Source organism: Sprattus sprattus (genome assembly GCF_963457725.1).
Source record: "Sprattus sprattus genome assembly, chromosome: 4".
Lineage (NCBI taxonomy): Eukaryota > Metazoa > Chordata > Actinopteri > Clupeiformes > Clupeidae > Sprattus > Sprattus sprattus.
In genome coordinates this window covers 33470205-33482948 of record NC_137923.1, presented here as the reverse complement: position 1 = coordinate 33482948, position 12744 = coordinate 33470205, and the positions used below count along the sequence as shown (strand labels likewise).

General features: G+C 39.7%; 1 protein-coding gene across 1 annotated transcript in view; it reads right to left on the bottom strand.

Moving 5' to 3' along the window:
- The window catches only part of wls (Wnt ligand secretion mediator), a 72273-nt gene that overhangs the window by 39443 nt on the left and 20086 nt on the right, over positions 1-12744 (bottom strand). Inside the window, exon 2 of the mRNA XM_080836569.1 lies at positions 10466-10741. Coding sequence (XP_080692695.1) covers positions 10466-10741 — 276 coding nt within the window. The remainder of the gene's footprint in view (positions 1-10465; positions 10742-12744) is intronic.

The window sequence follows — 12744 nt, the reverse complement described above, 5'->3', positions numbered from 1 at the left end:
GCTTAAGTAACTAGATAGTATGACTACCTAGCAGGTAGTATTTACCTGGATCATTTTTTTTTACTGCCGGTCTATAAATATCGATATAAAATACATTTGTCAAACCCAAGTTTTGCTACAGTAACAGTATCTTATTTGTATTCAATCAAAAAGACATTCTTCTTTAGTGCCTCCTATAGCCACAAGTAATTGCATCGACAAACCCATCACCTGCTGAGCCAGCCACCCAGACATATCCGAACACAAAATTGTTCTAGTACAAATAAAAATGTGTGGTACAGACAGCGTATGTTGTACCGTGTCTTTAATGCCTCCTTTAGCCACAAGTAATTGCGTCGATAAACCCATCACCTGCTGAGCCAGCCACCCAGACATATCCAAACACAAAAATGCTGTAGTACAAATAAAAATATGTGGTACAGACAGCGTACGTTGTACCGTGTAGGAGGGCCTTTACGGATCCCGGGAACAGCATACGGCGCGTGTTGCGACTGTCACCAGCCATTTGGGCACTGCTGTGTACCCTGTAACCAAGGGCGTAGGTTTGCATAGGGTTGGTAGGGACTAGTCACGACCAAAGTTTGGGAAAGACAAAAAAAGTCCCCACCAATATTTTGTTAATTTGAGGGGGGGAAATGTGCACAATATATTTGCAAACTTATTCGTATTATTGTCAATATTATATATTTGCAAACTAATTTGTATTATTATCAATACTATGTTCGTCGCCCAAAAGATTGAAACATTCATTTCCAAGTTTTCCAATTCCCTCGAGCCTGCGAGACAAAATGCTGTCATTTAATTGGCTGAAGTGGCAAGAGTCCGAAACACGTCGTGAAACCTGACTTGCAGAAAAGAGCTGCCACTGGCAGTAGTCTGACACGGTAAGCTACTAAATACGCCAGGAAATAATAAAGCCTAAATTTAGTTTGGTCTCAGCATTGATATTTTGACCCTTTCGTGCTTTGTACATAGGAAAAAGCCGCCTATAAAGAAGAGAGATGCCAGAAGTTTTTTTCTACCCAGAGAGACAGGCGCTATCAAGAAGCCCATGTCGTTGTTAGCTAGCTAGTAGTAGGAACACTACCCACACAGTGCAACCCTGCTAGGCTTACTTCGCCACCCATTCTGCAATGGAAACATGTTTTAAAAGTTGTTAGTGTGTAGAGCATGTACCTTTTGCTTGTATTAAATCTATCCCTATCGTCTGCAATCTTTCGACCAGTGTGTTAGCAGTAGCTGGTCTTGAAGGCAAAAGTAATCAGCAGTCAACTTAGCATGGTTAGTGATTGTATTGAATTGATGAATTGCTGTGCAGGATACAATTCAGCCTGAAGCTACAGATGAAGAGCAGGGTGATGATTAATCAGCATAAGGGGTTCAGATAATACGTTGAATTGTCCATTTTTGGTAAATATTGCATTCAAATACTGTTTTTTAAGGGATGTTAAGACAATGTGACCCATGAATGTTATCATTCACACTGGCTATTTTGAGAATAAATGTTATACATTGTAGGTAGTAAAAAATAAATTAGGATGCCCAAATGTATGCAGCATATAATCAATACAATATTACATTGCACTGCAATCCAGTAGGGGAGAGTGGGGTGAGTTGTGCCAGTTTTTTTTTTTTTAAGTGACTTTTAAGCGAGGCCATGACAGTAATGCTTCCAATTTAAATATGCACATATATTTCAGGATGTGGTGCATCCTTGGGGACAATCACTTTGGATCTGAAATATAGTATTTAAGAAATATAGCTTTCTGAAAAAAAGTGTTCGGGGGCAAGTTGTACCATTAAAGAGAATACATTGGGGTAAATTGTGCCATTGATTATTATTTAAGTAAAACAGTAGCCTATATTTGCATCTCAGAAACTGTGATGCTATGTAAAAGCTAGACAAATTCAATGCAAAATTACTCATTTAAGGTTTATTTAAAGTTATTTTACAACATCAAAGGCCGATTTTCTACAAGCCTATTATACTGTAGCTTACCAAAGCACTGAAACATGTGTGAAATGTTTTCAAACTTGTCTATAACTGTTTAGACACAACAATCAGAAAACTGTGATCATAGAAATTTTACTTTGAAAGGCAAAAAACTGTTTCTTTTTTTAACTTAAACGTGCTTATCTCTCATGCAAAGAGGCTCTCTTCTTTGCAGGATGAGTTAAATGGCGGACTCTTCAAAAATGTGTGGTCACTTGACCACATTTTTCTATGGTTCCCTAGAAATAAGGGGTGGCACAATTACCCCACTCTCCCTTACAGATGATGTAGGCTTAGAACAGCTCCATAAAACCTGAACCAATTACCTACTACAAATTAGTTTCAGAACAAACAAATGCACTTCATGTAATGCTCAGTTATGTAATTTGTTCATTAAGGCAATATTTTGACATGCATTCAGGAATCTTAGAAATCCAGTGCAGATGTAGTGCAGGCTGAGGAAGCAGCAGCTGGACCATAAGGGCCATAAGGGCTTCAGATGAGGTGGAGAACGTTTTGTTTTTTATTTAAACTAAGGTTTTATTATTCTTATTATGTTTAAATCAGTTCCAAGTTAAATACATTTAAATAAAGTTTGCCTGTTCAACATAACATCAAATATGTTTTTTGTATATGGGGGAGGGTGTCCCTACCAATGCTGAGACCAAACCTACGCCCTTGCCTGTAACCTTAAAGCTTACGAATAATATCTCCATATGTTCAATACCAAACAAAATGCTAAATGCCAGCATTACTAAACATATCTTCTCCCTCTCTCTCTCTCTTTCTCTCTCTCCTTTCATATCATATTGCTTATGCCTTTAATAACACTGATAAAATAGCCATATTGCCTACTGTTAAATCTACTACCCAAAGGTATCTCCCTATCTGTTTCTAAAATTGATGTCTACTAACAAAAATGTTCTCTCTCCCTTACAGCATGTTCCAATTGCTGATGGAAGTGGAAACATTGCACCTTACCCTCACCACTCATCATCTACGCATATGGACAGCCGAACTCTACCCACTCACCATGTTCCTTTTCTTTCCCTCCTAATCTAGACTATCTCCACCATGGGACGCTGCTGAAGTCTCTCCACCTGGTCTACCTGTAGAAACCCTCGGCCAATTGCACCCACCGCCACCGCATTGCCGTACACTTACTCTACCCCATGCCCTATGCTAGCATTTACATACAATATACATTACTGCCACCGCTGAAATGTTTCTCTGTCTCTACATCCCTTACCCCTGTAACAATAACCCTATGAGCACAGTGTATACCCACTAAACTGGTCTTGCCTGTATCATGTATTTTCCACCCTCCCCCTTCCTATCTCCACCCGGCCGACCTCAAGCAGATGGGTCCCCCCTTATGTGCCGTGGTGCTGCTTAAGGTTTCTTCCTGCCTAACAGGGAGTTTTTTCTTGCCCCTGTTGCCATTGTGCTTGCACTAAGGGGGTTCGGCTCTGGGCTCTGTAAAGCGCCTAGAGGCAATTGTATTGTTATGACGCTATATAAATAAAATTGAATTGAATTGAATAACAAAGCTAGCTTGTTCAGTGGCTCTGAGAGATATCCATTCAACTCACACATTAGCTAGCTAGCTAGCTAGCTTCTCCAGCGCTGAAGTGGAACTAATTATCATTGCACATGATCAAGATTTGTGTCTTCTTTGCAGGTTTGTATTTCAGAGTATATCATATAAGCTCCTCCTGACAAATTAAGTTGCCATATCGATGCAGCTAGTTCATCTATTTGTTTTATTACAAGTACTCCAAATAGACAAAGCAAAAGGCAAATACATAAAAGGAGCTTTTCACATGTTACTGTCTATGTCTTCAACCTGATGGCATTGTCTCTGAAGAGGTTGTTCTGAACCTGACATACAGCAGGAAAATCTTCTAATGTGTAAGGCCACATGATGGTACTACAAATACACTTTGTCCAATGACACAGCACCATCTGATAAATTGCCTCGTGGTATCTTCAATGCCTACTAGGCGAGGAGAATACGAGAGAAGAGGAAAGGATCTATTGTTTGTTTTAGTATTTATTTAGTTCAAATGGAGTGATTGTATTATTGGGAAATGTTTGTTTCTGAACCTTTCATTGCAATATACATCTCCCCTGTTAGTTCAGTTTGTCCAACTACTTTATTTTGACGATGCTAAATTCCAGAATAACAGCAGGGAGGATTTACTTTTAGCTTTAATTTATTGCATCACATTCTCAGAGGGTCAAAGGTTTAATATTTAGAGGTATTGGTGGAATAATTGTGTAACTTGTATCAAACACTTGAAATAGCCTTACACAAGCTCCGCACTACACTCTGCAGGATGTTGGCCCATTCCTCCTGACAGATCTTGTATGGCTGAATCTGCTCCTTGAATGAACCCACATTTCTTTAGCTTAGCCCACACATTTTCTATTGGATTAAGGACAGGGAGTTGTTATGGCTGTAGTGGCTGTAGTCTTTGCGGTGTGTTCAAGAGCAACTTTCTGGCTCGGACACAGGTTACGTAACAGTGGACCTTCGTCGCTGCTAGTTCTTTGATGTCAGATTGGTGGGTCTTGGCTGATTTCTTTAGATTTGACCATGATGACAAGCAAAAGGACACTGGTTCTGAAGAGAGGCCAGAAAAATACAGCCACCGACACACTCACAATTGACCCCCAATAATACAAGTTTGCCAAGGTGCCTGTGCTAGAATGCCTTGTCCAACAGTGAAACATGGGGCTAATAGATAGAAACCTGAAAACATCAATGGGGGAAAAGCCCAATATTTACCAGCAAAATAATCCTAATACTAATAATCCCCATTGAGCCTCATTTTTGAACATTTTCTGAAGTTTCTTCTGGAATGTTTCTTACGAACTTCGGAAAACCAACGTAAGAAAAAGATCTCCGCCAGATTCATGAACGCCTTAAAAAATGTGTTCTTATGCAGCCGAAGAGTTCTCGGTTGTGCTCCCCCGAATGAGGTTTCTTAAATTGAAAGCGCGTTCTTGTGCACCTGAATTTGCATACATACACGCCCCGCCAGCTCCTTATAAGGGCACACAACAGTAGTGACGTGTGCAGTCGGAATAGACAGAATCCACTCAAAAGCAACTCGAAAGCGAGTCATGTCAAAGCAAAAAGTGGGTACCAGTCGAGTAAACGCAGATCTAACTTCACCGGTGCAGAGGTAGAGGTACTGTTGCAGGATGTAGATGTGTCCATTCTATTCCACTATGGCTATATCAACGCGATTGAGTTTAGTGCTTATTTATTCACTTATATTTGCAGTGTTAGTGCTTTTATTTATTTTAGGAAATCATGATGCCTCGTAGAACCATGACTATAAATGTGAAACATAATTGTTAATGATACACATATTCTCGTATTTATCACTATCATGTCTTTTAGAGTTGATGTGAATGCAATCTTGTGTTTTTTTGAAGAAATTGCATTCAAGAAAACTCGATTTACGACTGCTATTTTGCATTCTAAAAGTCTTCTGAAGTTTAGAACAAATCTCAGATGAGAAAATTCTCATGAATGCCACATTTTCACAGTTCAAAAGAAATTCCTTTCTTAAATTCTTCTTAACTGCGTTCGAGAAAGAGGCCATTTGTCCTTTGAGTACTTCTTTACGGTGCAGAATAGTGGAAGGTGACAATGTCTATCAGTAAGAAGCTAAATTTTTCCCACAGAAAATGTTTAAAGTAAAACCATTGAACAATTGCACCTTAAAATAACAGCTTCGAAAAATGTTGCCACTACAATAACGTTTAATATGGAGAAAGCCTCTGTGCCATTGCCATACCAGGGTCTGTAGGCATATAACTGCGCTGTGTGTTGTGTGTTTCTGAAGCCGCCAGGTAGGAGACACAAGGGGATACAAGTCTAATTCAAAGCTAGCTGTCTTTCTGTTGGACTAGTAAGTAACGTATTTGCGGTCTTGTGTTGCACTTGCTTGATGTTCGACTGTGTTAGGAAAGTTGTTGACTCGCTAGTTTGTCATAAACAAAGTAAGCTTATTTCAAGAGGTTTCGCTAGGTTTAGCCGCTAGCAAGACATCTCGTTAGCAATGTTAGCAAGCTTGTCGTAAAACGGTTGACCATTATGGAATCAGATCAATGCCATAAATATTTTGTAATCTGTAATAAAGATTTTGTATCTGTAATATAGATTTTGTATCTGTGAAACCATCTACACTACAGATACGGATTTCAAATACGAAATGTATCTACACTTTCAAAAACTATCTACACTTTCAAAAACTATCTTCACTTTCAAAATCTATCTGCAGATATGGATTTCAGTTACGGATTTCAGTTACGCATTACGGATACGGATTTCAAGTACGAGTTACAGATTTCTGTTACGAATTACAAAATCTTTTTGGCACTGTCTTTACTTCCTTTCTAAAGAGCCAATCAGCGCTTTTGGCAGATTTTCTAAAGCGCCAATCAACACATTGTATCCTGTACTGATCAGTGCTAGCTTGCTGGGAAAGTTGAGTGAAACGGTGTATGCAGCAGTCATGGATCAGAGACCGAGAAATGGCACATGTAAGAAGTCCTATATTTGGAGTTGTTAACAAAGTCATTGTAAAACGCACAATCATAGTCAGTGGTTTTCACTCCACATTTCGTTCCACCTGTTTCAAAGGTCCTTGTCGTTGTATGGAAGATATTAGGATCTGCTTTGGTAGCCAACGAAAGTTAACCATGAACAGTATTCATATGACCCATTATCACGATGAGAACATTTAGCAGACAGACTGCTATTGTCTTGTTCTCCAGACACATGCAAAGTGATGGTGGGGGTATGCGGTTAAGTGCATATGCAACCTCAACAACTGGATAATGACCAGCCTGATTTCAAAACCACCTTGCAATGTCATTTTCGTTTCTTTTCATGGCACTTTGGGGTAGGCTATTTGTAACCATTTTCTGAAGTCCTTGAAAACGCTTTATTGTGTACATTTTGTGGAAGCAAGTTTTCTAGCGTCTCAGTGGAAGAGATATATGAGGCAGCAAGCTGAAGTCTTAGTTACAATGCGTTCTGCAGCCAAGCGATCTCTGAATCACCAGAGCCTAAGATTAACTTAATAGTACAGGTGTTCATCAGCCCTTTGGGCCAGACATAAGGCATGCTTGTTTAACTTCCCCCACGGCGTTCGTACACCGAATTGTATTCAAACCGTGAGGGGGAGACCCCAGATCTCTCCCTAGGCAGAGCGGTGGCAGATTTAGGTTATAACTATTGAATAATGAGCGGGCCAGCAGTTGCCAGCAAGCTAGCGCTGATTGGCTAGTCAGTACAGGATACAATGTGTTGATTGGCGCTTTAGAAAATCTGCCAAAAGAGCTGATTGGCTCTTTTGAAAGGCTGTAAAAACAGTGCCAAAAAGATTTTGTAATTCGTAACAGAAATCCGTAATGCGTAACTGAAATCCGTATCTGCAGATAGATTTTGAAAGTGTAGATAGTTTTTAAGAAATATAGATACATTTCGTATTTGAAATCTGTATCTGTAAATACATTTTGAAAGTGAAGATAGTTTTTGAAAGTGTAGATACATTTCGTATTTGAAATCCATATCTGTAGATAGGTTTTGAAAGTGTATATGGTTTCACAGATACTAAATCTATATTACAGATACAAAATCTATATTACAGATTACAAAATATTTATGGCATTGATCTGATTCCATAGACCATCGAATCTAGGAATATGTGCTCTCGCGTCGGCTTCATTGTAATGTTATTGTAATAGCTATGTTGGCTAGCTTGCCACCCAGGGTACTGTTCGGGGAGGCTCGCTAAGCGGTTTAGCGAGCTAGATTCCAGGCTAAATAAAGAAAACGCCCCTTTTTTGGGTTCGGTGAAGCAACTTCTGATAAATTACCATAGTAACATATCACTAAGGTTAGCCTGCCCTGGAGCAGGTTAGTGCTAAGTTTAGCTGGCTAAGCTTGCCACACCCCTGGCAAAAGGAGGGATCTCATTCACCAACGAGTCGTATTAGATAGTTTGATCAGCGTAGGGAGAGTTCTTCGCAATCGCGAAAGCGGAGAACAAAGCACTCATAATTATATGAAAGTGGTATTAGTACAGTTGAGACATGGGTACAGTTGATACACCCGAAATAACTTGCATGCGCAGCAATCCTGAGACGTGATTTTTAGTTTGCACATGAATACTAACGTCTTCTTTGATCCCAAGAAATTTGAGCACATAACCCATCTCCCTACGGAGATATTGGCGAAAGTTGTTTTACCTACTTTAACTTACATCATTGCAAACGTCTAGTTTTGCAAACGTGTCTAGTTTTTGTGCAGTAGTGAATAAAGTCTACCTCAGTCTACTTCACCATAGCAAATCATTTTTGTAGAAAAGGTGCATGATAAGAGAAGAAATACGCACAATTTCTTTTCATTGCTTCAATTTATTGGATTTTGTATTAATACATTAACATTTAGTCATTAAACAGACGCTTTTATTCAAAGCAATTTAGAAGGAGATGTAAAACTATAATTAAAACGGAGGAGAGGGGAGTCGAACCAGCAATCATCTACGCAGAAACCGTGAGGTCTACCCACTGCACCAAAGTCAAATAGTCCCTATACCTATAGATATCAACCACTAAACAGCCCATAGACAGATTCTTGTATTGCTGTCGCAGCGGCTGCGGTGTTGGATTTTGCCATGATTATGGACTTGAATTCCTCATAACGCGTTCATGGTCATCTCCTGCCTTAGCGGAGAAAAAAAATTGTCTTTTTCTTTGAGTTTAGACTATTGTACCGTTACAAAAAAAATCATGGTTTTGGTGATCGACCTTTCCTGCCTTTTGAAGCAGGACGTGCACTCACAATTTAGCTGATGGGTTTAGCCTGGGACACATAAACTTCACAATTAAGTAGTTTAGCACCCGTCGGCAGACCGGTATAGCCTGTTCTCATTTAGCGAGCTAGATTTTCTCATTAAGCGACCTAGACTAGAATTTAGCGATAGTTTACTAGCTGTGCTTTGGCCGTTAGCATTCCCTTACAGCCAGGTGTTAGGAGCATTGTAACTACCCGATCGTAGTCGCTACCCGATCGTAGTCGCGCATGTACAACATTATTAAATATTAAACCCACATGTTACGACCCTGTGGGTCTGTCTGTCTATTTTTGCCTGTGCGTTTTGTTTTGTCATCTGTTTATTGCAAACAGGTTGGTGCCCTGCTGATTGGGGCTCTAATCCCATTGGGTTAGAGAAGTCCCGGCCCTTTAAAAGCGGCCGGAGTTCATCACACGGGGGCTTGTTTGGGGATCGCGATTTTCTGTTGTCTGCCACCATTCTTTTCTGCTAGGCCCTGCCCGCGCTTCTAACATAATGATCGCTACTCACCGGAGTGAGAGACCGGGAGAGAGCATCAGGCTGTGAGGCCTGTTCTCAAGACCTTGGGTTTTTGTTTGTGGTGTTACTTTTGAGCCTTAGTTATTTATTTTATTATTTGTCCAATAAATTCACGGTTATTTTTACTCCGTTGTCGGCCCGTGTTTTTAAATGTTTGTTACATGCTAAAGCCCTAGACAGGCATGTAACACCACATTATGCATTAAAACAAGCCCCCTATGTTGATGTAAAGCCTTATGCTGTAAACCGTTTGTGTCTGAGAATGCGCGACTTGGATATGTTGATGTTGAGCCTAATTGCGTAAACCGTTTGTGTCCGAACATGCGCCACTACGATCAGGTAGCAACTAGGATCGGGTAGTGACAAGCATATTGTCTCTGGTTCAGGTTTCGTTGGCTTAGCATGCTACTTGTGTGTTACTTTACTTGTCTGCCGTGATTATGCAATCCTTTGTTCACCTGCCTTACTGAATTGGCCATTTTTCCAGCTATCGACAGCGGCATAAACGTTAACTACCGTAACTACCAAAAGGGGAGCTCCATGCTATGTGCTCTGTTGTGGGACTCGGTAAGTAAGGGGTATGGTTTAAGCTGCTTTGGACAAAAGCACCTACCAAGAACTATAACCATAACCAATTCAATGACTTAAGTTAATACAATAAAAGTGCACTAACATTCAGTAAAAAGTGCATAAACATGTAAAGACATTTTCATTTTTAACTTCTTGAAATATCAACAAAATGCATATTTTGCTCAAGAGTGCCCAAAATGTTCTGCAAACAATTATATATACTAAATTGATAAGACTGAGTGAATCATCTATACTAAATACAAAGGACTGAGTGATTATATATACCAAATACATAGGACTGAGTGAATTATTGAATCCTAAATACAAATGGCATTTTCAAATTGTTTGGTAATATTTATAGAACATCATAAGTGATGTAACTGATGTGTTTGTGCTTACACAAACAACAGTTATCAGTTACTTTTCTTAAGATATTAACAGACGGACTTAGTTATCCTGTATCAATTAAACCCCAAAATAGCTAATGAGCTCCACTGCTTACCAATTTGGTTGTACATTTTGAATGCGATGTCAAACTGGAGGATGACCAGCATGAACTGGAACCAAGCGCTCATCTCTTTGTTGGGTCCAGGGATGTGGACTGCAAACACAATATTATTGGCCTCAATCCTCTTCACTGTGGCCTCCTCAAAATCCCGGATCTTGCTGCACTGGTTGGGACCCCAGGGTGAGAACCATTTATTGTTCTTCTGGCTGTGATGGACAACATCAACACACTTCGTAGCTATGTAAGGGACAGCGGTGGTTGGGCTTGGTGCTGTAGGGAAAAAAGAAGAAGAATATATTCACTATTTAAATGGAGTTACAGCATAACCTTTTAATACATACAATCACACACAACATACTAGTGTTTCAGGGTATACCAACACTAGAAAGGTATCGCAATACCCTGTTGATATAATACCGTAAATCCTCAAATAAAGACCAGGATTCAATTAGAGGCCGGGCTTCATATAGTAGCCGGGGGTAAAATAAGGTATATTTTACTGTAGCCTACCAGCATCAGTCCATCAGCACAAGCAGAAATCACAATTTGATTTAATGCATTTCATAAATACATGTTCTCCTCATGTTTAATGTTGTTGGCTAATTTCATGGACTGTTTGCAAGGAAAAAATAAATGTTTCAGGCTTTTAGGCGAATTTGTTATTATACAGTTACTTGTAAAAACGATAGACGACATTCCTCCAAAATACCTCTTTTTAATGATTTTGTTGCCGTTTCGTGATTTCCGCTAAGAAAAAAATGTTCTTCAGGCTAATAGAACTTCAAAGCTCCAGGTGTTGGGTAGCAACCCATTACTTGCTGACTTCAAGTTACAGTGACTTTCCACTACGTTAAATGACTGGACTACTTGTAGAATGATATGAAAGATATGAATAAGAAGCACAAAACCCGTTGCCAATGACAGCCGTCATTAACCTTTCGCAGTGGTGAATATCAAGAAATTACAGACCTGGGAACGTTATGGTGCCCCATTCAAATCAACATAACTTTTTTGTAAATTATGAAGAGCCGTATAATAAGTAAGAAATAAAGGCCTGCCCCTAATACAAGCCTGCCCCAAATAAAGGCCTGTGCACTGTGCAGCGTAAGTAAATAAAAGACCCCTACCACAATTTCAGGAGTTACGGTATTTTATTAGGAGGTTAAGTCATTGTTCCTCTGGGTGGTGTCGATGTGCAACAGCGAGGCAGTGTGTGTGTGTGTGTGTGTGTGTGTGTGTGTGTGTGTGTGTGTGTGTGCAGTGCTCTTCTTCCATTCCCTGCAGGCATCGTGGTTGTGCCCACCGGTTTTGGGGGTTGCCAGCTATAGCATTCTAGCTCAATACTGGACCAATTTCAATTGAGAATTGTCCACTCAGAATCCAAAAGGTGTGATTGCTGAATTGTAGACAAGGACAATCTCTAGTATCTCTAGTATGTGATAGGTACCATAAATATTTAATGTTTTAACTGTTTCTTGGTTAATTGGCACAACCTGTTGATCATAGGATTTGTTCATACAAGAATGGAAGATTCTAGACCAAGCGTGGAGCATAGTCTTTGGTTAACTGGCACTGATGGGAACACGTCCTGTACAGAGAACCAAGCTGATATGTTGTGTAAAGTGGGGCAATGCTTTCCGTGCCACAGCAAAAACAGGTGTAGGGCACCATCAGCCCATTCAAAAAGGTTGCCATTAGGTTTTATTATGGTTAAAATCTCTAATAATTTCCCTGATTAATCGCATTTCTATAGACAAAATCCAATAATCAATTCAAAAGTAGTGTATAGCGCACTTTTATTTTAAATGTTCTGCCATATGAACAAAAGTGCCACAACATTTGTTGTGCAAACACTTAACATCAGCATTTTTATATAGTAGCAGTTTAATAAAATAAATACTTTGTGTAATTCTCAACTTAAACAATGTTATCAAAACAAATACAAAACTGAAGCTTATTGCCACTGCCAGGGCATTGATGTTTAGAGTGTGGTAAAGCATCAGAAAAGCGACAGCTAGCACGTTAAAATGAGTTAGCTTAACTTATCGGGAGCCGGGAGGACAGGGGATATCATTGCACAACAAGCTCAAAATCATATTTTCGATAGTTATTTTTCTTGTCATCCTGATGTGATCTTAATAATAGATCCAGTAGGGTGACAGGCTAGGATAGCCAGCTGCTTAGCTGCTGCTAGCATCATTCAGAGACAACGAACTTATAGATTCTAGCTAAACAGCTGACCGGTTAACGCCCACTGACGTTAACCTTTGCTG